Genomic DNA, 23,881 nt, shown 5'->3' on the forward strand with positions numbered 1-23,881 from the left:
CCTCCCAGAGCTGAGCACTCACCAGAGTCCGGGCTGGTGTGTGGCAGGTGGTCCAGAACCTTCCATCTCAGCCCCGCCCCTCCCACCCTTCCCTTCCAGCTCCCCTGGGCAGAGTGAGAGGTTGTGGCGCCCACGGGGTCAGGAGGAAGCCCCAGAGCAGGGCCTCAGTGCTTGCAGTCTGGGTGAGTGACCCCAGAGCCAGGCACGGGTGGTCCCAGGGAGGCTCCTGTGGCCTGGCTCCTGGCACATCCAAGATAAATCGTGTTTGTAACTCACTTTTATTGTTTCTTTATAAACTTCCTCTCACATGGAGGAATATATTGTTATAGTCATTAGCTTATCTCTTTTTTTTTTTTTTTTAAACTCTATGCTAACAGCAATGGAGCCAAGAGGAGGAAAACGTAAGCTACGATAGAAAAAGGCACTTAGAACCTGTTAAAATACTGACATCCTGGAATGTGCAACAACAAACCAACAACAACAACACGTACACCGGCCCCTGGGGACCTGGTCTGTCACCGAGTCACATGCTGAGCTAATGTCACCTTCCAGTGCCCTGCTCCTCTGCTCCCTGGGCTTGCGTCTCAAACCCCCCTCACCCCAATGGGGACTTAAGGCCTGGGGCCCTAGTGCAGGTGGGGGTGCCGGGTCCTGGGTGGGGCGCGAAGGAAGGAGACCAGCTCCCTCCTGCCTCGCTTGCAGCCCCTTGTAGGGGCAGAGCCAGCGCTGCCAGGCCGTCAGCGGGCCGGGTCAGGGTGACCCCTCTGGGATAGAGGGGCGGTCCAGGAAAGGGCGGGGTCAGCAGAGCTGCTCAGAGGAACAGCAGGAGGACCCCAGAACCATGGGGCTGCTGAGAACCCCGCTGCGTCCTGCAGCTCCCTTGTTCTGCAGCCAGGGAGGGGAGGACATGGTCAGCGCGCCCAAGGGCAGGGCAGGCCTGGGGGCCAGGCCTCTGACTGCGGCCAGCACCTCGCAGACCCACACCAGGCCCCCAGCGGAGAGGGAGTGGCCAGGGCTCAGGGCGTCACCAGGGCCTGTGGGAGAGCCCAGTTCCCTGGGACCAGGCAGTGGTGCCGGCTATGTGGTGTGTGGCACGCCAGCACCCTAAGCTGACTCCGGCCCCTGCCATGGGGGTGGGGAGCAAGGGGGACACCTAGGATGGGCTCAGCCCGGAAAAGCCAAAGGGGACAGCCCTATTACCAGTCCAGGCTCGGTCCTCTGGCTTCTGCTTCCCATGCTGGGCTGCCTCGCTGTCCCCTTTCCCGTCCTTGAGCCCATGGCCCCTGGGGATCCCCTGTGTCTGGCACTGGCCTTGAGCCCTCCCTCACCTGTGCTGCCTGTGACTTGGCGCCCCTAGAACCAGAGGCGTATCCCAGCTTGGGGTTGTCCCCCGCCAGCCTCCCCTCCTACACCCTGCAGGTCTGCACTGCCCACCCACCCTGTTCCTGAGCTGGGCGGGCCCCAGGTCCTGGCACCCCCTCTCCCGACTCAGGGCTCCCTGGAAGTAGAGGGAGGAGACCCAGTGGTGAAGGGTGGGTGCGTGGTCGGCTAGCCCCTCAGTTTGGAGCAGGGTCTGACCCTCAGGCAGTGTGCTGGCTGCTCCAGATGGTGAGCAGGGGGCAGCTGGCAGAGCGGGCCTCCCTCTCCTAGCTGGAGGCACCTTGTCATGGGGGTAAGGTGGTTTCTTCCTGTGGCGCTGCTGGTGCCTGCGTCTGTCTTGCTCTCCCTCTGGAGGGTGGGCCAGAGGGAAAGGGATCAGGAGCCCCCAGAGCAGGGGCCCAGTGAGGCTAGGCAGGACGGGGCTGACCACTGGACGGGGTGGGCAGGGAGCCTGGGCCGGCGGGCAGGGCAGAGGCCACCCCCACCCCTGCCGCTTGGACATGGCTGGCAGGTGGGCAAGGCAGGCAGGTGACCTGCCCAGTGGGCCACTGGATGAGGGAGGCACCAGAGTGGGGGGCCAGGCCTCAGCACCCAGGAGCACAGCTCTCTGGCTGGCAGGCCCAATTCCTGCCTCCAGCACCTGGGACGCCAGCAGTGCCTTCTAGCACCATCCTGCTGCCCAGCTTGTCTGGAGCTGGGTCTGCCCAGGACGCGGCCAGCAGGGCCCCGGGACAGGAGGACATTATTGCTATTTCGCAGAAGAGTTTCCGTTCGTCGGGGGCAGGGCTGCGAGCCGCTGGCCACCAGGCAGATTCAGTTCACCACAGCCGGTTTGAGCAGCACGGAGCCCGGTGGGATGACCACCCAGCCAGGAGCGAGCGCCTCTGGGCTGCTGGCCGCCGAGTTGACGCCCGTGGACAGGTCCAGCACCGTGCCTGGCAGCAGGGGGAGTCCGTCGGGACTTGGCCGGGAGCGGCTGCTCTCAGTCCTTTCCAGGGGGGTCTTGCGGCCCTCCATGCCCAGGGCCCTGGCCGGCATCGCCCCGCGCCCTTTCTCCCCCTCGGCCTTGCCGCCAGCGGAGCCGGCGAGGAGGGAGACTACGGGCAGACCCAGCCCGCCAGCCCCGAAAGGCGAGGGCAGCAGCGGGCTCTTGGCCAAATTGAGGGGCAGGACGGGGCCAGGCAGCCCGGGGCCCATGCCCCCCGCGCCCCCACCACCCCCGCCGTTGCCACAGGCCAGGGCACTGAGGTCGAGGGGGCCTGGGGCCAGGGGCAGCGGCAGGCCGGGCAGGCCGGGGCCTCCGAAGAGGGCAGCGGGGTTGGGGATGATGATCTGGGCTCCACTGACGTAGGGGCTGCCGTCGGGGGCCGGCAGTGGTGGTTTGGGGGGCGGGCGAAGTTGCAGGAGCTCTTGCTGCTCGTGTGACACGAAGTGGCCGTGGGCCTTGATGTGCTTGCGCAGCGAGCTGGGGTCCGTGTAGCGCTTGTGGCAGCCAGGCATCTTGCAGTAGTAGGGCTTGTCCACGTAGTGGGTGCGCGTGTGCTTGAAGCGGTCGCTCGAGTTGGAGTAGCGCTTGTTGCAGCCCTCATAGGGGCACACATAGGGCTTCTCGCCTGCAGGGCAGTGGCAGTGAGGGTCTCCCACGCCCGGCCCAGCTTCCTGTCCCCCACCCACACACCGAGACCTCCCTGAGGGCGTGAGCTGTTTGATTTCGGTGGGGGGGCGGTGTCCCCAGCACCAAGCGAGAGCTCTGACTGCAGGTGGGGACGCTGGGCGAGGCTGCAGAGAAGCCAGCCTGTGGCCTCGCCGTGTGTGCGCCCCTGACCTCGGGCCTGTGCGTCAGACTGCGATGACAATGACCACTTCCAGAGATAATCACATCGAGACCCGGCTAGGGCACGGCCCACAGGGAGCACTGCCAGAATGCCCTTGGCTCTGACTTGGCAAAATGGCTCCAGATTTACCGAGGGCTAGCCCTGCTGACCATGTGAGGCCGTGGGCCTTTGAGACTCCCCATGAATGTGAAATGCACACCAGGAGTTCCTGTCGTGGTGCAGCAGAAATGAATCCGACTAGGAGCCATGAGGTTGCGGGTTCGATCCCTGGCCATGCTCAGTGGGTTAAGGATCTGGCGTTGCCTGTGAGCTGTCGTGTAGGTTGCAGACGCGGCTCGGATCTGGCGTGGCTGTGGCTGTGACGTAGGCCAGTGGCTACAGCTCCGATTTGACCCCTAGCCTGGAAACCTCCATATGCTGCGGGCACGGCTCTAAAAAGGACAAAAGACCAAAATATATATACATATAGCACACCAGAGTCCACAGCCTCAGTGAGGCCAAGGATTTGTGTCTCAACATTAAATGTTATTAACCTTGAAATAACATTCTGAACATAATGGGATAAAGAACATACACATAATTCATCTCACCGTGTATTTCTTTGTACTTTGTTCCCTTTCTTTTTGGGGGGTGGGATGGGGTGGGGCTGCGCCCACGGTATGAGGAATTCCCCAGGCCAGGGATCACCATTGTGCCACAGCTGTGACAACACCAAGTCCTTAACCCACTGAGCCGTCAGGAAACTCCCTCTACTTTTTTCAGTGCCAGAGATTAGGAAATTTAAAATTAGGTGTGCGGCTCTGCAGGCCAGTGCTGACCCTGCTGTGCCCTGGGGCTCCTGAGAAGCACGCAGACAAGCTGTCTGCCGTCTCAGGTGGCACAATGTGGCACGTGACACTGCAAGAGGAGACTGTGCCCTCGGAAAGGGACCATGGGACCATGGGGTGCATGCCTTGTCTCAGGCCATGGGCTTGGCCGTCACCTGCCTGCCAGCCCAGTCTCACCTGTGTGCGACCGGTTGTGGATCTTCAGGTTCTCCAGGCGGGAGAAGCTCTTGCTGCAGGTGGGGCAGCGGTGCGGCTTCTCGTTGGTGTGCGTGCGGATGTGAATGAGCATCTTGTACCTGCTCCAGGGGGATGGGGGAGCATGGCTCAGCCTGCTGCACACATCTCCGAGCCCCTCCCGCCCGTCCCCTCTCGCCCTCCCTCACCTGGCATTGAAGCCACGGCCATGGCGGGCGCAGCCCTCCCAGTGGCAGCAGTAGCCTGCATCCTTCTCGGGCTTGACGTGGTAGTCGTTGACGTGGTCCACAAGGTCTTGCAGGAGCTCAAAGGGCTGGTTACACTGTAGGGTGGGGGCCGGGAGGATGCTGAACCCACCTGGAGCCACCCGACCCAGACCCTGGCCCTGTTCTTCCCTGCCCCGCTCACCTTGGCCCAGCGACACACCAGCTGCTTGGGCAGGGGCAGCTCTGGCGAGAGGCACTTGTCCTTGGGCGGGGGGAGGAAGGAGGAGGCAGGCAGGTGCAGGGCCCCCCCGGAGCCCAGGGGCAGGAGGAACTGGAAGGAACTGGGGACGCCGTCCAGATAGCGCAGCGGCTGGAGGTCCTGGTGGTGGGGGGCGCTGGTCAGGACCTTCTCGGGGACCCGTCCCAGCCCCAACCCCTGGTACCTGTGCACCCGACCTTGTATGGAAACAGAGTCTTTGCAGATGTAATTAAGTTAACAGGAGGTCAGACTGCACGGGGGACCCTAAACCCAGTGACTGGTGTTTCTGCAAGAGGAAGAGGGGATGAGGCCATGTGACCATGGAGACAGACCAGGGAACCAGAAGCTGGCCGAGGGCCAGGCAAGATGCCCCTAGAGCCTTTGAGGGAGCCTGGCCCTGAACATGCTGATTTTTTTTTTTTTTTTTTTTTTTTTTTGTCTTCTGGTCTTTTGTCTTTTTAGGGCTGCACCCACAGCATGTGGAGGTTCCCAGGCTAGGGGTCTAATCAGAGCTACAGCTGCCAGCCCACACCACAGCCGCAGCAACACTAGATCCAAGCCATATCTGCAACCTACACCACAGCTCACAGCAATGCTGGATCCTTAACCTACTAAGCGAGGCCAGGATTCAAACCCGCAACCTCATTGTTCCTAGTCAGATTCATTTCCACTGTGCCACAATGGGAACTCTGAGCACCTTGCTTTTGGACTGTAGCTTCCAGAATAATACATTTCTGTTGTTTTAAGCCACCCAGTTTGAGGTCCTTTGTTCCTGGGACCCCAGGAAACCAATACACCTTCTCTAGAACACACAACCCCTCCTTACTGGGCCAGTGGGTACTGCAGACAGGTCCCCGTTGCCCTGGCGCTCCGGGGACAGTGAGCTGCTGCCATTGGGGGAGTCCAGCCCAGATGGCGGTGACAAGCTGAGGTCCACCAGGGGGGCTGCCGAAAAGCGTCCTTCTACCTTCTCGGGGAACTTGGGGTTCAGCAGGAAGCCTGGAAGGAAGGTGTGATTCAAGGAAGCTGGAGCCAGGAGTCCTGTCTGTGACTCTGGAAGCAGACATCAGCCATGCCACACACACCCCACCCCACCCCTGAGCACCCTGGACCCAGGAATCTGAGCAGCAGCCTGTGCAGCTGGCAAATGGGACCTTTGCCATAGACAGCACTCGGCCCCCAATTAAGATGTGAGGTGAGAAGTACTCATTTTTACAGATGGTAATGGGCTGGCACACAGGGTAACTGAATAAGAACTTGAACCCAGGGCCCCTGGCTCCCTGTTACACTGTCAGGAAGGGTCCTTTCTAACTGCCCGGGCCCCTTTCTCCTCAGCGCTCCCTTCTGTAACATGCGAGGTTTGGGCTGGGTTGCTTTCAGAGCCTTCCAGCTCAGATGAGTTGAATCTGACTTTCAGGGTCCACTGGAGACAGAGCAGAAGGCCCGAGCCCCAAGCGTCCCCTGAGAAGCATTTGCTGGGCTCAGTCCCCAGGGTCCTTTGGCCTGGCCGGCCAGCCACACCACTTCAGAGCCCAGAAGCTGGGCCACAGGGCCTTTCGTTACTGTCTGATTCCCGCTGTCCCTTACCAGCTCCCCCAAATCCTCCCAGAGGCCTCAGTCTGAATCCTGGCTCTGCTGTGCCAGCTTCATGGGCTGGGTCAGTCTGTCCCCTCCTCCCAGGGACAGTGTCCCCTCCAAAGAGAAACTGCTGGGAGGATGGACGGACAGTGCGGGGGGAACTCTAAGCAGTGGACACGCCTGGGACATTTTTTCCATGGCCTGGGCTCCGTCACAGCTCAGATCCCGCTGCCCTGCCCTGGGGTGCGGTACCTGAAGGCGGGGAGCCCGGGGAGCCCGGAGTGGGGCTGTCGTCCACCAGGCCCAGCTCCCTGTGCAGAGCTCGGTGCCGGACCGCGCTCAGCGTCCTCTCCCGCTTCTCTCTCGCCGCCCGGAGCTTGGTGATGCTCAGCTTCAGGTCGAGCGGCTCGTCCAAGGAGTGCATGGTGGTGGGGGCGGGGGGTGGCAGCAGGCAGCGGGGGGCTCCCGAGCTGGTATTCAGGCAGGAACCTGGGAGAACATAGGAGCCATGCGGTGACACTGTGACCCCAGACGCCTCCGTAGGCTGTACCCATAATAGCTCACAGGAGCAGAGAGGTTGTGGGTGTGGGTAGAGCCCCCGTGAGTGGCCCTGGTATCATGGAGCCAACTACTGGCCCAGACCTAACCTGTCCACTTCCCACGAGACTTTTCTGGGACACAGAGCTCACAGAGCCCATCCGGCCATGAATGGAGTTTCAGAGACACTGCCTCAGGTCACAGAGCTAGGACATAGCAGAGCCATCCAATTCAAAGCCAGATCATCTTCCTGGAACTGGCCAGGCAAGTCCCAGAGGTCATTTCTGACCAAGTGGGGAGTCATGTCTGGGACACATGTCTGGTTTGAGCAGCAAGACCCAGAGCCAGGCCAGAATGAGTGTCCTCCCCGGTGGCCCTCAGAGGTCCTGGCTGCTGACTGCTGAGCACCCACTAGTCCAGGCCCTCTGGGCAGCTGTGGCCACCTCCAAGGGAATGAGGCTGAGAGCCTGGCCCAGGCAGGTCGTGCAAGACCTGGTGCTGGTAGTCAGGTGGCCTTACCTCCCAGGGGCAGTCGGAGGAGTGGGCCCCTTGGGCACGGAGAGCCCGAGTGCTCTGGCCAGCCACCAGGGGGCAGCTGAGGACTGTGGCCCAGCCCAGCCAGGGTAGGGGGACCGGATCAGCTCTCTCTTGGTTAGTAAAACACATGTGTGCGTAATTTTTTGAACTGGTAATAACATTCTTTTATTTTGAGTGGTGAGTTTTCACCACTTTCTTAGAATTTCTCAATGGTGTAATAATTTTCTTTACATATAAGTGACCGAAGAGCAAGATCATGTCTTCATTGCAAACTCACACTTCATTTTTTAGAGCACGTGCTGGGGAATGATGCTTCCTTTTGTTTGCTAACTGAGACGATCACACCTTGGAAATCTACCTGCCAAACAAGCCCACACTGTCCCTCACTGGATCCAGATGTTCACAATTTAGTGCAGAACATCCCCGAAACCACAAGGTAAAAGACTTCATGGATGTCACCAGTGTGTGTGTGTGTCTCCCTGGGGGTCAGTGTCGTCCGCGTGCTTCTTCCCAGGCTGAGCCCTTCGGCAACCCTACCCCATCTTGCCCCAGCTCCAAGCCCTGGGCCACCCATCTCCCCAACAAGCTCACTTCTGGCAAGACCTTCTGAGCACACAGGGAACAAAGCTGTCCCTACGCTCACTTAGGACCCTCTACTTCTGGGCACTCACCCCATGGATAATGTCGGGGTCTCTGAGCCCAAGGAGGGGGCTGTGTTATCAGAGCACAGGTGGCCGCAGGACCCAGGCCTGTGACTTTACTTGTCCCTGTTAAACTCCATCAAGTGGGAGCTGGCAGATCTGTTTGGATTTGCCCACAGGCCATGCATGGGCCAGGGGCTCCCAATGATGCAGGGGAGTTGGGACGAGACTGCCACCCTGTCCCTTAGGAGCACCAGACCCAGGTGCTCCTAAGGGACAGGCAGGCAGGTGGGGGGGGGCAGTGACAGATGGACCTAGGGCCCCCTCCACTCTTGTCTGGCTGGGCAGGGAGCTGCCCTCTGCCTGACCCCCCGGCCCCCCAGTTATATCTGTCTGTCTGTGTGTCTGCCTGTCCCTCCACCTGTTTATTTTTAGACACAGGCTCAGTCCAACCTCCCTGAAGCTCCTCTGTACTGGGAGCCTGGAAGGGGAGGAAGGAAGTAAATATTTATGCTGATTAAGAATTCAGGAGCCAGGAAGGGCTGGTGGCCTGGTCCTTCAGCTGGCCTAGGGCCACAGGCCTCCCCCCAGCCTCTGTCCCCCACCCGCTACCGGCCCTTCTGGAGATGGGGACCACAAGGGCAGGATGGTCTGGGAAGTGGGAATTCAGACTGACTCTTGGCTGTCATTGGCAACCCTGCCCAAGTAACATTCTTTAGCACCTGCCCACTGCCCTCCCCCTAGGCCAGAGGGAGACCAGGGAGGAGCCTCAGGTCACCTTGTTTTGAAGACTTGCAGGAGACACTTGCCTCAGCCCAGAACCAGGGTGGAGCTGGGCTCAGTGCCCAAGGTGGAGGGAGCAGGGGGCCTCCAGTACCCCCCTAGCCAGCAGTCCAGTCTCCAGAGACCCACCCCCACTTCCTGCCGCTGGGTTCTGCCTTGGGAACAGGGGTTCATTCTAATAGAAGCCAGAGCCCAGCCTCCCTACGCCTGGGGAAGAAGAAAGGTACCCATCCCCAAAGCCCACAGCTCCCAGGACCCACTCCTGCTCTGGCCGTGCCCAACCTCCAAGCGTCCCTTTCCAACCCCCACCCACAGCCAGCAGTGGCCAGTTCTGGGCTCCGGCGCTGCTCTTTGTTCCCGGGCTGGGTGAAGAGAGGCAGGCCAGAGCCAGGGTCACATTCTCCTGGGCCTTTGAGGCCCCGCGGCGTCGGTTGGGGCTGGGGCGGGGCGGGGGGGGGACGCGGGTGGACCTGGAACCCTGGGACTGGCGCGGTGATCACCTCCGAGGGCCAGCCGCCCATCACCCGACTGATTTAACGCTCCCGACAACCAGGGGGTGGGGAGGCAGACACCCGTCTGTTTTCTGGAGGGTGGGTGATCCGCCTTGCTGAGAGGACGGGCAAGTTTCTTAAGCAGCGCGAAGCCCGCAGTGGGCGGGTGCCCACTGGGTGCCGCACGGAGCCTGGCTGCGGAGCCCCCGCCTCAGTTTCCCTCCGTCGAGGTGACGCGACAAGCGCCCAGCTGGCGCTGGGTCGTGCGGTCCCGAGCGCGGGGGCGGGCGGAGAGGCGGCGCCGAGGCGGCCGCGCCGCTGCTCCAGCTGCGAAAGGAACTAATTAGGGCTGGGGGAGCGGGAGGAAGCGGCGCGAGCGCGGGCGGGGGCGGCGCGGCGCGGGGACCACCGGGGCGGCGGGGGCGGGGCGGGGTCACCCGGAGGGTGGGCCGCGCTGGCCCTCGGGGCCCGGCCCCCGCCCCGCCGCGCCGCGCCCGCCCGCCGGCCGCGTCGAGACAATGGCCGCTATTGTGCGCCCGCCGGCCGCGCGCAGACGGCCCCCAGCTGCAGCGCCCGCCGCGCCCGCCGGGCCCTACCTGGCGGCCCGGTCCGCCCCCGGCGGGGGCGGAGCGAGCGCGGGGCGGGGCAGAGTCGCCTCGCAGGGAAACCGAGGCGGGCGGGCGGCCGGCGGGGGTGGGGTGGGAAGCACACCCGAAAGGGCAGGGGTCAGGATCCGTGGAACACCTACCGTGTGCCAGGCACCGTCTGTGCACGAGTTCTCTGAACCCTCTAAAGCCGCCATTGTGAGTGGACGCTGTTGGTTTCCCTGCGGCACAGATGAGGAAACTGAGGCTCCAGGTCAGCAGGGTAATGGGAGCCGGCGCGAATCTGCCCTGGAGAGAGCTCCTCCTCTGCTGGGGAGCGGGCCGCTGGCTGGCCCTGAGCCCGGAGAGGTGCGGCCGTGGGTGGAGGCGGTGGGCTCGGCACACCCTCGTGCGAAGCACCCGGGGTCTCCCGCTGTAAGATGGGGGCCCTTCCTGCCCACCCGCAGCAGCATGGGGCCAGGTGGGTGACCCCCAGTGTAGCAGGGACATCGGGGCAACAAGCGGCACACTCTTTATTCCCCTGCCCATCCAGCCTAGGACTTGGGGACAGGGACCCAGAAGGCACCTCTCAAAAGCTCACGCAGCTTTCTTGCCATCAAATGGAAAGCAGAACCAAGGCCCCGGCCTCCCCTGTGCCCGTCAGCTCCCACCTGCGTGGAGGGTGCCCATGCGTCTGGTTCCAGGGCCATTGTTGTCAGCACACTAGTCTTACAGATGGGGAGGTAACAGGGCTGGAAGGGGAGGCTGCCAGCCCGGGTTGCACAAGTGGGTGGCAAGCCCAAAACTGGAAGCCATGGATGAATACCACCACGACAGTACCAGGGGACAGCTAGTAGTTGGGCAGCGTAGCAGCACCTATAAGACAGGTGCTGCTTCATCCCCATTTCACAGATGCAAAAGCCAAAACTCAGAGATGTTCAGTGATCTGTCCAGGATCACACAGCTTGTCCGTGGCAGAGCTGGGTTTCAAGCCCAGGTGAGCCCAGAAGCTTTGTTCTCCATTAGCCCCTCCTGTGCCCATGGATGTGGGGAGGGGCAGGCAAAGGGACTCTGGATCCCACCTCCTCATTGCACAGGGGTTTGTGGGAGCGAGGTGCAGAGCCCAGGAGGGGCAGCCAGCAGTGAATGGGTGCTGGAAGGGCTGACTGTTGGGGGGCCCACAGGGAGGCTTTGAGAGCTGAGGGCAGATATGCTGCCAAAGCAAACGGCCCCACAGCCCCGCATTCCTGGGAACCGCTGCGGCTCCCTGCCCTGGCCAAGAGCTCCACCCTCCCCAGCCGCCCAGGCCCAGCCACAGGGGCTCATCTGCTCAGGCCCCCCTCCTGACCAGGCAGCAGAACGGGGCTCCAGTATGGGTCTCCAGCTTGGCTCTGCCACTTCCTGCCCATGTGACTTAGGGCAAGTGACCTCTCAGTCTGGGACTCCTGGGCCTCATCTATGAAAGAGGATGATAGTAATAAGATGTCCCCCCCACTGGATTTGGGGGAGAAATCCATACGGGAATGCACATCCAGGGATGACTCAGTCTTTCTCCTCAGTAGGGAGCATTCAGCACCTGGAACAGTGCTGGGTGCATAGTAGGTACTTAATCAAACTCGTGAATGAACTGTCCCCCAGACTTTGAGCAGCTTTAGGCTGTGAGGACGGCTGAGCAGGGACTGGCCCCCCCACACCAGACATCCAGTCTCACCTTCAACTGGGAGCACCTGTCCTTCAGTTGAGTGTGTAATTGTTCAAGCTTGTGCCCCTCAGAGAGCCGTGGGCCTCCGCTACCCCGTGGAGAGGCCACAGCTGACCCAAGCCACCTTCCAGAGCCTGCGCCAAAGAAAGAGCTCTGGGAGGCCGGCGACGCTCTGAGCAGCCCTGGGAGGAGCAGGCCTTCCCCGGGGACCCAGGGGAGGGGCTTAGCCTGAGGCCTGAGCCCAAGCAGGTCCCAGGAGAGGGGCCAGGGCAGGCAGCACTTCCTGGAAGAGCCTGGCTTCCCCTTTCCTGGGCCCTCCTGTTCAGCAAGCACACCCCTCTCCCACTCCAAGATGCGCTCCCACTCCAGCAGTGGGCAGCGGCCCTCCCAGATCTCCTCGAGGGCAGACCCTGCCAAAGTGAGCATGCCAGCCCCCCTCCCCCGCCCCCTGCGACACAACCAGGGCTGAGCTCTCCACTCCCAGACATGGGGGCCTTGGGAAAGCTCCCAGCTGGGCAGCACCTGAGCGGGGGCGCGTGCCAGGAACCCCCACTTGGGCACATTTAGAGAGTGCTTCCCAGAGGCAGGCTACCAGCTCCCAGTCTCCTGTCACGGCTCTGAGACTTGGTTTCTTCATCAGTAACATAGCACAATATTAATGGATGAGGTGTCAGCTCATGGGGCCGCGTGGAGATTCGGGGCATCCCACAGGGTGAGCTCGCCTGGCACCTGGCACACAGGAGGTGTCAGCAACTGGTAGCCTTGAGGATTCTTGTTCCCAATTCTGCCCCTGGGTGCCCACACATTAACTTGGCAGGCCAAGGTCACCCAGATAGTTGAAGCAGCACAGCTGCTGGAGGACAAGCAGCTGGCTCCTCCACGCCCCTTACCAGCTCCAGCTTCCCAGGAGCTCCATCTCCTTCCCCAGTGCCAGCAGGAAGACCCCTGGCTAGGGCGGGGGGAGCAGCTCACACTTGGGCTGGCCTACACATGTGTGCGCGCGCACACGCACACACACACACACACGTCCAGCAGCAGGGGCCAGCCTGGCACAGAGGCCTCCCCTGGCCTGGTGGCTCCAGGCCCATCAAGGCGGGCCCCCACCCCCTGCTGCCTGCCCGCCTGCAGCCACCTTTGCACAACTATGTCTGGTATTTTCCTGTCTGCCCAGCTTGGGGGGAGGTGGTGCGTGGGGCTGTGAGCACTGCCTGCACCTGGGCCTCAGCCAGAGGCAAGCCCCGCCAAGCAGCCCCCACGCCCAGGGGGCAGGCGGGGAGGGAAGGGCTGGGGCCGGCTGCCCAAGCCCCTGGGAGGGGCCAGCGCCAGGGGAGCCAAACAGGGACACACACCCAGCAGGGCTTAGGCACAGGCCCTGCCAGGCAGTTAGGCTACTCACGTGGGCAGGCAGGGCCAGGCACTCTGCCAGGGCTCTCTAGGGCCCACAGAGGCGTTGCCCAGTGTCCCACAGGACATGGATGGGCACCCATGGCACCACCAGACACATAGGCACACACGCATGCCACACCTGTGTACACACATGACATGGCAGGTAACCAGCCTCAGGGTCCTGGACCCAGGAGTCTCGGCTTACTGGTGGGAGTGGGGATGAGGCCCAGTGCCCGCAGAAAAGGAAGCACTGTGGTGCCCATGTGGAGTCTGGCTATGGGACGACACCAGGTACCAGGAGTACCCTACTCAGGGCTCACCCCTGACACACACACACTGCCCTGGGACAGGGACCAGGCCCACTGCAAACAGCACCCGCCAACTCAGAGAGCAGGAGGCGGTGGGCGGGCTCTGGACTTTGGCCTTCCCTCGGCCTCACTCACCAACCACTCAGTTATGCATTCCAGCACCAGGGCCTCCGCTGGGTTCTGGGGGGCCCACAGATGAATGAGAAGGGAGGGCGCCCAGACCTCACAGAGGTGAACAGTGTGAGGAGTGGGCTGCTCCTGTGGGCAGGGGGCTGCTCCTGAGCCCAGGTGGCCACATGGACATGGGGTGAAGTGCTGGGGCAGGAGGAGGTCAGGTCCTCACAGTAAGTTCAGGGGGCCAGGAATGGCCGGCACGCCTCCTTCTCCATTCATCCTCACGGCCCTGTGAATTAGGTGTAATCTGCCCGCTTTCCAGGTGGCGAGAACCTAGGCTCTGAGTGCTTCAGTCACCTGCTAAGGTGACAGAGCTTATAAATGGCACAGCTGGGGGAGCTCCCTGGTGGCCTGGAGGTTAAGGATCTGGCATTATCACTGCTGTGGCACCAGTTCGATCCCTGGCCTGGGAGCTTCCATGTGCCGCCGGTACAGCAAAAAAAAAAAAAAAAAAAACAAAAGCAGGAGTTCCCGTCGTGGCGCAGTGGTTAACGAATCCGACTAGGAACCATGAGGTTGCGGGTTCGATCCCTGCCCTTGCTCAGTGGGTTAACGATCCAGCGTTGCCGTGAGCTGGGGTGTAGGTTGCAGACGCGGCTCGGATCCCGAGTTGCTGTGGCTCTGGCATAGGCTGGCAGCTACAGCTCCGATTAGACCCCTAGCCTGGGAAACTCCATATGCCGCGGGAGCGGCCCAAGAAATAGCAAAAAGACAAAAAAAAAAAAAAAAAAAAAGCAGAGCTGGGATTCACCTCCAGGCTCCGAAGCCCACATTCTCTCTGAGCCCAACACTGCAGAAGCCTGGAGGTGTGGCCCCAAGCGACCCACACACAAACCTGCCTGTCATTCAGCAGAGGAGAAAGCCCAAGAGAGAGGCTGGACCAGGACCTGTGGGGTGCTCCCTGTGGGGGGACAGTGCCATCTTCCTTTCAGCCCATCTCCCGTCCCAGGCTCTCCCCTTTGGCGCCTCCTTTCCTGGCATTCCCAGCCTGCTGCCTGCCTGAGGCTCCCCTCTTGGGTGCCAGCTCTTGCCTCACACCTTCCACACCTCCTTGTGCTCCTCCAGCTGCCACCCATTCCGGTCTCCAGCAAGTCACCCTCGCTGGCCTTTGCCTCCTGTACTCAAACAGGGGCTGTTCTTCCAGGTGCCAGAGGGCTGAGCTGAGGACCTGCCTCTGTCCCCACACCGCTGAGGGCGGCATCCATAGCCCAGCCATGGCCCCCTGCTGCCTGCCACGTGCACCCTGGGTCCAAGTCCTTGCTAAGGCATCCCTCACGCCACCAAGTCACCAGCTCTTTCTTGAGCATGCCTTGAGGGCTCCACGCTGTGCACATCGTGTCACCTGCACCACCCCTGCACCTGGCATTCAGAGCCTCTTTCCAAGAGGGGCTCAGAGCAGGCAGGGCACCTCTGGGGGCGCTGAAAGGGAGAGGGCCTCGCCGAGCAGGCTGCTGCACCGTTTCCCATGGCCCCACACTGAGCCCACCGCTTCCACCAGAGTGAGCTGGGCAGCAGTGGGAAGTGCTAGGGCCTCAGAGCCAGACAACCAGGCCTGGTGCGATTTGATGTGGGCAAGGCTCTGGGCCTCAGTTTCCCCATCTGTGAAAAGTGGGGGCCAGCCTGGAGTAGGACCAGAGACTGAACATGCAAACCACTCCCCTAACAGCGCCATCAAGCGCAGCCTCCCCTTTCCCCGAACACTTGGTTACTTGCTGAATGTTTGTTGAGTGAATGAATCTGTTGCCGGTACCCCCAGCCAGCAGCGGTGTGGGAGGCTTAAGACCCCAAGAGGGAAGTGGCTTATCCACGAGGCCGGGCCTGAGCCCTGACACAGATGCCTCCTCCTCCCCATCTGGGACCAGGGACCCAGGCACAGACCCGGATGTGAGGGTAACGTGGCCAGCATCAGCCTGGTCAGTTGGGGTGACCGGAAGGGCCCAGTTCCCCCAGCTCTGTCTCCTGCCACTCCCACCCGGCCCTGTCCCAGAGCCACCCCAGAACAGCCGGTCAAGACCAGGCCCAGCAGGGGCTCCAGCAAAACCCCAAACTCCACCCCCACGCCGGCTTCCCGGCCCATGCCCCTCCCCTGCTCCCATTCTAGGCATCAAAGCCAGGCTGGGAGCCAGGGGCAGTCTCTCAACCCAAAGGAAACACTGGGTAGGGTCGTGCCAGGCCCGGCCTGTTCCACGCCTTTGGGGCCCAGGGCCCACGGGACCACACAGGGTGGCCACAAGGTGTCCTGAAGGGGGTGTTGGGGGCCTGGCCTGGGGGAGGGTGGGGCTGGCAGGCTGACAGCCAGCAGCAGTGGGTGGGGGGCACCTTAGAACAGGCAGGACAGTGGAGGGCCCCACAGCTTTGGCGGGGAGTGGGGGGGCATCGCAGCTGTAGGTCAGTCAGCCTGGGAAGTGTGGTGATGGGGGTTGAAGGGGGGTCTGGATGCAGGAAGGAGTGGCCCCGGGGAGAAATGGCACCGGCAGGCTGGGACTTGCCAGCCAGACCCAGGTGGACGATGGGGGGCAGGGAGGGAGGCTTCCTCCGAACACAGCTGCCCCACAGGTGCCCTTGCAGTGGACGGGGCCAGACAGCCCCAGCTCCGATTCCCTTCTGACCCTCCCTGACCCCAAGTGACCCTGGGCCAAGCCCTCACAACTCTGAGCCCGTTTCCCCCACCTCCTTCCTGCCAGGGTCCCAGGGGGATGCTAAGCAAAGAAGACCCCTGTCTGCCTGGAGCCTCGCAGGGCCGACCCAGACAGCTCAACAGCCTCCTGGGCCTCAGCGGGCCCCCACCCGCCCTTGGCCATGACTGGAGGAGGGGGCCAGGGCCGGGCCTGCGTCCTTCCCCAGACGGCCATCTGCCACTGTGGGAATACGTGTGCACAGGCGTGTCACCTATGAGGCCCTCCCTGTGGAGGCTACTACCTGGCCTCTCCGTAGGAAGCCAAAGGTCTGGAGGAAGCCCCAGCCACCCCCCAGGTATGGACTGGAAGATTCCCGTCCCCGCTGCCCACCCCCACCAGACGCCTCTGGAGCAGATGGGAAGTCCTCTTCCCCAGTGGAGTGGCCTCCCATCTCTGTGCCCCCGGGCCCTCCCTGCCTGGCTACCAGTTAACCAGACCCGCCATACCATCTGAGAGGGGGACAGGGAGGGCGGACAGCAGCCAGAGCTCCCTGCCCTTCAAGATGCCCAGAGCCAGGGCCTCTCCCCTGCGCAGCCTGAGGAAGCTTGAAGAGACACGTCCTGGCAGGAGGCAGGTCAGCCCCACCGGGGCACCCCGGGGGCCAGCATGTGGCGGCTCCCAGAGCTCCCCTGAAGGGTACCACAGCCCCAGAGCTGGACCGGGAGAGCGGGCCAGGGATGCAGCAGCGAAGTCAGGAGCTGAGGCCGGGGGAGCAGCGCCAGGGCAGGGATGGAGGCTCAGGGCCCCTCAGGAGCAGGCTCCCCTCTCGTGCCAGGCAGGGGAGCTGGCCGCCAGAGCCCAGCCCACCTTCCCTCCCCATAGCAGACCCAGGAACTGGGCCCGGATGCCCACGAGCCCTTTTCCATCCTGAGCCTGCTTCTTCCTTTGTCAAATAGGGATTGATGAGACTCTCTTACAGGCTCTTCCAGTGACAGTCACTGGAAGGTACCCTGTTGGTTTTCTCAGGGACCCCCTGACTGCCTCACCTAGGCGGGCATTTTCATGGTTGCAGGGACAGCAGGGGTTTACATGGCTAAGCTCGGGCCTGGAAAGAAATGTGGGTCTACTCCAGACTTGGCCCCTGCAGAAGACACCCCCCGGTCCCCACCCCACAGCAAGTCCTTTCCTCTGCAGGGGTCAGGGTCACCCCAACACTGGCTGATCAGCAAAGCACTAGACGTCCTGGTTGGAGTGTCAGTCCCTGCCCCCCAGGGTGGGGCTGAAGCAGCCACCTTGGAATCCAAGGGGACAGATATGTCCCAAGGGCCTTGCAAAAGCTCTGGTTGCACACCCAGGGCTGGCAGCAGGCTGGGGCAAGGCTGGATATCCCCTCCCTGCCTGGCCCTGGCACCCTCAGAAAGGTGAACCCCCAGACTCTTGTCTAGGACCCTTTCCCAGGCCCTGGGAGGGAGTGCAGTGTGGGTTGGGGGGAGATCCCCATTTTTGGCTGGCCCCAGAGACCCCCTCACCAGCCAGGGATGCCCCATCTCTGAGAAGGGTGTGTATCTAGGTGAAGGGGGGACCACCCAGGACCTTGTGGGGGTCACCCCTCAGTCATCTGCGTGAAATGTAAAATGACAAGAACCCTGGATCGAGAGACGCTTCTCCAGAGCCTGGAAAAGAGCAGAGCACCCCCACCGCCCCACTCCACCCAGCTCGGGGCCCCGCCACGGCAGCCCACATTTGAGGGGCCTCTTCGGCTGCCCTGGGGCACGGAAACCTGGGGGGGAACCCTGCACAGAGGACAGAGCCCGGAGCTGCCACCGCCGCCCCCCCCCCCCCGGGCCTCTCAGCGCCAGAGGCCCCACCCCAAATGCCTCCCAAAGAGCTCAGCTGCACACCCCAGTCCCACATCTGGTCCCCCGGCCACAGCTGTCGCCACCCTCCCTCATCCTGGGATTGCCCCAAACGCTGCCCCGCCCCCTCGCCCAAGTGGGAAATTCGGATTCCAGGCGAATGAGGGTAGATGGAAATGCACAGGGGTGGAGGTTGTCAGGAGAACCTTCCTCCTTCTGTACCGAAGCCCGGCCCCAGAGGGGTAGGTGGCAGACGACACTCCCACTGCCTGGACCGCCCGAGGCCAGGCCAGGAAAAGAGGGGAGAAGGGAGCGGCGGGAGGGGGAGCTGCACGGTGGAGCCAGGGGTCCAGGCCCTCCGACAAGCCCAGGGAGGGGCCCTGGCAGAGCCCTGTCTTCCCCTGGGACCAGGTGGCCCCATCAGCCCTGTCGCGTCTGCGGGCACTCCCAGCAAGGAGGGGAGCCCAGGCAGAAGGCATCGCTGGGGCTGCCCCATTTGCAGCTGGGCTTTTCAGAAACAACAAAAGCTTTGGGGGGACGCAGTTCACACGATTGTTTAAAATGAGGTTTCTGGATGTCTGTGGCATCCAGTTATTCATACTGGCTCCACCCACGGATAATTGAGAGTTGGCTTTTGTTGGCCTCAACCCCCTCTCAGCACCCCACCCCCCCCCCCGCCTGTCTTCCGTGGACTCCCATGGACTCTGCAGTTCAGGAAGCTCCCCAAGTCTGACCCCTTGGTTTCACAGAGGAGGAAACTGAGATCCAGAAAGGGGAGGCGCCTGGCCCAAGGACCCTTGGGAGTTGGTGGTGCAGCCAGAAGTTGAATCCAGGACATCAGACTCCCAGGCCAGGGGCTTTTCCCACTCACCCTCCAAGCCATGGCCCAGCTCCAGCGAATCCCCCAAAGCCACTGACCCCAAAAGCAGTGGTGCCTGGAAGTGGGGTGACTCACTGTCTGGCTTTCTGGGGCACCTCCTCCCCATCAGTGAGGGAGGGACTGGCAGGTGTCCCTGGGTGGAGAGCCAGGAGCAGGGAGAGGCCCCCCCAGGGTCCTGTACCAGGGTCACTCAGGGGCCAAAGAGCCCCAGCTGGAGGGATTTAACATCAAAGGTCAAAGGTCACAGACAGGGAAGGGCGGGCTGGCCTGGGGGTCAGAGGGTCACCGCTAATGGCAGCTCCGGAAAGGAGGGGGAGGGCAAGGGGCTAGAAGGAAAACAGGGCTGCTTCCACAGGGTCCTCAGCCCCTATAAAAGGTGCCCAAACCCCTGGCACTGCCTCCTGCTTGCCTGGCTGCAGACAGGGCCAAGCCAGGCTGGCCCGTGAAATGGGCTGGGCTAGAGCACAGAAAGGGGTGTCCTGGGAGGGGCCCCCAGGTGCAGCCCCTCGCCCGGTGCCGGCCAGGGCCGGCTGGGAGGCCCAGGCTGGGCCCAGAGGGGAGAAGGAGGAGCAGAGGGGAGGCTCCTGTGAGCTGGGCTGGAACAGCTGTGGCACCATGGCACTGGTGCGGGGATTGGGGAGGGCTGGACGGGTGGGCACAGCGAAGGGGCCAGTTTCCCTTTCCCTGAGCCTGGGAGCTGAGGAAGGCTCTGCAGAGCAGACTGTCTCCCTGTCTTCCGCAGCTGCTGGCTAAGCCTCACCTTCCCTCCAGGATGCCACGACCAGGCATGTAGGTCCTTCAGATGGCCGCCTGCAAGGACCACAGCTGAGGCCCTGAACCTGGCCCAGGCCAAGAACCACGGGAGCCCAGGCCTTGGCCAGGTCCCCAGCTGGCCTGGCTGCCCCCTCAGTGTCAAGCGTTCCCTTCAGAGCCAAGATCCTGGGCTGTGATGGCTGGGGGCCCAGGGCTCCTCCCAGGATCCCTTCCCGCTTCCCAGGCCCCAAGGCAGGGCTGGGCAGCTCCTTGCAACCATCACTGCCCAGGGTGGCCGGCCAGGCGGGCCCTCCTGGACAGGCAGAAAAGCGGCATGCTGCCCTGCTGTGGCCTGAGTACCCGGCTGGCCAGGGCAGTGTGCCAGGACCTCCAGGTGCCAGCCTGGATTCCAGCTCCATCCCAGGGGGCCTGCGGGGAAGCAGGCGCAGGCATCTCCTCCTCCGGGATGCACCTGCCTTGCCCCCTCCTCCCGCTCCCTCCAGACCCTCCCTCAGGCGGGTTGGCCAACCCTGCCTTCACCACTCGGCCCGGCCCTTCTGCTAGCACCCAGACAGCAGGGGAGGAACAAGTGCTGGACAGGACGCCGGCTCCTGGCCCTGGCCCCCAGAGGCCTCCCTTCCCCTGGCCCCAGGAAGGCCGCCGCTAACCAGGGGCAGCAGGAGAAGACTTTCCTGGACCAGGGAGGAGACACCTTTCCACCCTCTTCCTAGAAACAGCCGCCGTGGGAAGAGGTGGCTGCCCGGCTGCCCCAGACAACTTCGTGCCCAGGCTCCCGGGGTGGGAGGGCCTCTCGCCCCGCAGCGCGCCCAGACCACGGCCGCCCAACTTCCCCGCCGAAGTTTGCTCCGGCCCGGGGCCCGGCCGCGGCTCAGCCGGCCTCCGGACGGAGGGAGGGAAGGAGGGAGGAGAAAGACAGAGAAACGGAGGGACGGGGCCGGGGAGCCGGCGAGGGAGGGAGCGCGCGAGCCAGCGAGCGAGGGAGCGAGCGCAGGGGCCCGGGCGAGGGCTCACAATGGCCCGCGGTGAGGCGCGGACGCGGGAGGCGGAGGCGACCCTCCGGTCCTGCAGCCCCCGAGCGACAGGCCAGCCCCCCCCCGCCCCGCCGACGATCCCCGTCCCCACGGCGCGACACCCGGGGGCTTCCTACCTCGGCGGCGGGGGCGGTTGGGCTCCCGGCTCCGGGCTCCGGCGGTCTGGGGGCGGCGGGGGAGCGAGCGGGGGAAGGGGCCGGGCGGGCGGGGGCCAGGGCGCGAGGCTCACCGGGCGCGGGCTCCCCTGGCACGGCCGCCCGGCGCCCGGCCGCTCCGCCACATCTGCAGCTCGGGCAGGGAAGGTGGCCGCGGCAGCCGGGCCGTGCGGGGATGTCTTAGAGAGGGAGGGAGGAGGGAGGAGGGAGGCGGCGGGAGGAGGGACCGGCGGCCCGCGGAGGAGGGGGGAGGAGGAGGGGCGCGGGGGGCGGCCTCCCTCCCGCCTCCCTCCCCCGCTGCTTCCCTCCCTCCCGCCCTCCCAGCAAACCCCTCTCGCCGCCGCGGCCCCAGGCCCGGGGCGCCAGCTGCCAGGCGGGGTGTGCGCGTCGGGGGAGGGGGCAGCCGGGAGCCGGCGCTGGGCCGGGGGAGGGGAGGAAGGGAGGGTGGCGCGGCCAGGGGAGCGGGCACCGGGAGGGAGGGGCGCCCGGCCGCGGCCGAACTGCTCGAGTCCTCCTCGGCCCCATCCTCGGGTGTCGCCCCCCCGCCCCCGCGCGGCCCCGCCCCCGGCCCGAGGGCAGCGCTAGGACACGGCCTAGGAGGTGGCCTGGGGGTGGCGGTGGGGCGGGACGTCCCGCCCTCGGGGAAGCCCGGAGAGGGGCGGCGCGCGGAGGAGGACCGGAGGGAGGGCGTGCGGGCCCAGAGGAAAAGCCCCGGAGACCGGGGAGATGGAGGAGGTCGCGGCGGCAGAGGGGGCGGAGGCCCCTCGCCTCCCTCCCGCGGGGTCACCTTGGCCAGGCCCCCCGCGGCCCCGGGCGGCGGGGAGGAGGCAGGAATGTCTCTCTGCAGGCCCTGATTTCTCCGCCCAGCCCAGTTCCAGGAACGCGCGGGCAGCGCCCGGCGGGCAGAAGCCCCCGGCTCCGGATTTGGGGAGGCGCAAGCCAGGGTTCGAGGCCAGCCTCAGCCCCTCCTTCCCGTCCGACGTCGGGCTGTTGCCCGCCTTGCCCTCCGCCTCAGTTTCCTTCCCGGGGAATGAGGAGGAGGCCCCGCCCCAGTCTGAGGCCCCGCCATTCGGACGGCCTACATCGTCACCCCGAGAGCGGCGGGGGTCCTTGATCGCGCCGGGACTGACCCTCCGGTGCTGGCGATTAGGAAGTGGAATGAGCGGATACACGCGAGTGAGAAAGGCCAGCACCCGCACCGGACGAAGGTGATTTCTACCTACTGAGGCTGAACCCCAGACTAACGACCTTGAGTGTGTTTTTGTTTGGGCCAACCCGGAGCCCCCGCCCTCTCATCTTCTTGCCGCTCTGCTGTCTGGTGGCAAATCTTGGTTCAAAAACAGCCCTCCTGCTGTTAGGCAACTTTGCCGCCTCCCAGTTGGCCTCGAGGAGTCCAGGAGACAAAAAGCATCCTCTGTAGGTGAGACATAGGACTGCGGGTGTAATTCTGCCTTCAGTCATGTTGTTGATGATGCCCGTCCCCCGCCAGAGCCTGAAGCACCTGGGTCTTGATCACACTGCAGCCTCAGTGCCTGGCACAGAGCTTTTGGCACACAGTAGGTGCTCCTGCAGTACATACTTTGCGAATGGACACAGAGTAGGTGCTCAGTACATCTCAAGGCACATATGCATAGTAGTGCTCATGACTGCTGCTTGAATGAACACATACTAGGTGCTCATGAGCTGTTACATGGACACAGTAGATGCTAGTTAATTTGCGGGCAAATGGATACATAGGGGAGTTGTATGAATGGACACTTACTAGGTACTCATGACTGTTGCCTGAATAGATAGAGCAGGTGCTCCTGAGCTGTTGGGTGATACATGAAAGGCCAGTAGTCCTGAAAGGCAGCTATTTGGAGGTGACCTTCCCTGCCCTCACCGCACCCTAGTTTCCCTCCTGTGGATAATGTGGAGTGAGGCCGGGTTAAACATTAGCCGGCAGATGGTCCATGGGGGGAAGGCCAGCCATGGGACCTAGCACCTTCTAGGAGGGGGCTCTTAAGGGCCGACTCTCTGGGTCCCAACACCAGCCAGGGTGTGGGGAGAGGCAGAGGCTGAGGGCTGCAGAGCGCCCCCTTCCGGCGTCTGGGATTGCAGTGATTCAGCTTCCATTGCCACCCAGCAGCCTGTGGCCTCACTTGGTCCCACCTTGGAGTCACCTGACTCCGGCCCAGGGGGAATACAGGTGTATGGAAAAAAGGTACACAAGGGGCTAGTTTTATATGCTTATGGGGAGTTCCCGTCGTGGCTCAGCGAGCTGTGACGAAGGCCAGCAGCTACAGCTCTGTTTCTCTGATTTGACCCCTATCCTGGAAATCTCCATACGCTGCCTGCCGGTGCGTCCTCGAAAAAGACCAAAAAAAAAAAAGAAAATGCTGACGGGAGTTCCCGTTGTGGCTCAGCGGAAATGAATCTGACTAGCATCCAAAATGCTTATGGAATGCACACAGGATGCCAAGCACTGCGGTGGTGGCGACAGAGATGAAGCCCCTGCGAGTCAGTGGGGGCAGATCGAACTAGCCAGTCTTGTCCGTATGGGTCTTACCACTGATTCAAGTGAAATCCAAAGGCGTCTGCACCACGAGGGGACCCAACGGTAAGAAACCTTAACCTGCGAGGACTTTTCTCATTTGTTGTTCCGCTTACATTTGTTTTCATGGACAAGCACGTTGCTCCCAGTGAGAACTCTGACTTGGGATTCCCACATTTGGATGGTAAATAGTAGTATCTCCTTTCTTTTTTCGTTTTGTTTTTTGTTTTTTGGGGTTTTTTGCTTTTTTGCTTTTCAGGGCTGCACCTGTGGCATATGGAGGTTCCCAGTCTAGGGGTCAAATCGGAGCTACACCTGCCGGCCTGCGCCACAGCCACAGCAACACAGGATCTGAGCCTCGTCTGCGACCTACACCACAGCTCACAGCAACGCCGGATACTGAACCCACTGAGCAAGGCCAGAGATCGAATCTGCATCCTCATGGATGCTAGTCAGATTCGTTAACCCCTGAGCCACGATGAGAACTCCCAGTATCTCCTTTCTGAGTTTGTTGTGAAGATTAAATGAGATACATTATCAGGTATCAACCCTGACCCAGGGCTTTTCAGTTCCAGGACCCAGCTGGTGTCTCCTTAGCTGCAAAAACAAAA

General features: G+C 62.8%; 2 protein-coding genes across 6 annotated transcripts in view; one reads left to right on the forward strand and one right to left on the reverse strand.

The window, feature by feature from the left end:
• The window catches only part of LOC100513346 (mitochondrial import inner membrane translocase subunit TIM16), a 77,522-nt gene extending 69,710 nt beyond the window's left edge, over window positions 1–7,812 (forward strand). The window contains exon 6 of one of the 2 annotated variants that reach the window (XR_002342438.1): window positions 7,646–7,812. The gene's annotated coding sequence lies outside the window, so the exon portion shown is untranslated. Of the gene's footprint in view, window positions 1–377; window positions 523–7,645 lie in introns of those variants that run through there. The other variant, XR_002342437.1, reaches the window with a different exon arrangement.
• On the reverse strand, window positions 265–20,919 carry GLIS2 (GLIS family zinc finger 2). 4 transcript variants are annotated; one of them, XM_005662180.3, is made up of 8 exons: window positions 20,699–20,844; window positions 10,018–10,095; window positions 6,533–6,769; window positions 5,529–5,701; window positions 4,646–4,822; window positions 4,426–4,559; window positions 4,220–4,338; window positions 265–2,993 (listed from the first exon to the last, which is right to left on the reverse strand). In XM_005662180.3, exons 3-8 carry the CDS (start codon window positions 6,702–6,704, stop codon window positions 2,194–2,196), a joined length of 1,575 nt encoding a protein of 524 aa, XP_005662237.1. In that variant the 5' UTR covers window positions 6,705–6,769; window positions 10,018–10,095; window positions 20,699–20,844; the 3' UTR covers window positions 265–2,193. The 4 variants fall into 4 exon arrangements, with proteins under 4 accessions (XP_005662237.1, XP_005662235.2, XP_005662236.1 ...); XM_005662178.3 differs by lacking the exon at window positions 20,699–20,844 and adding an exon at window positions 11,202–13,848; XM_005662179.3 differs by lacking the exon at window positions 10,018–10,095 and having other exon boundaries at window positions 20,699–20,919.

Source organism: Sus scrofa, chromosome 3 (genome assembly GCF_000003025.6).
Source record: "Sus scrofa isolate TJ Tabasco breed Duroc chromosome 3, Sscrofa11.1, whole genome shotgun sequence".
Taxonomy (NCBI): Eukaryota; Metazoa; Chordata; class Mammalia; order Artiodactyla; family Suidae; genus Sus; species Sus scrofa.

Excerpts from the sequence above, each read along its gene's own strand:
- GLIS2 (XM_013995695.2), bottom strand. The coding sequence starts at position 10,402 with ATGGGCAGGGGAATAAAGAGTGTGCCGCTTGTTGCCCCGATGTCCCTG. Across the intron at positions 4,823-5,528 it reads CTGCAGTACCCACTGGCCCA|GACCTCCAGCCGCTGCGCTA; the intron begins GTAAGGAGGGGT and ends CCCCACCACCAG. Across the intron at positions 4,560-4,645 it reads TGGTGTGTCGCTGGGCCAAG|TGTAACCAGCCCTTTGAGCT; the intron begins GTGAGCGGGGCA and ends CCCACCCTACAG.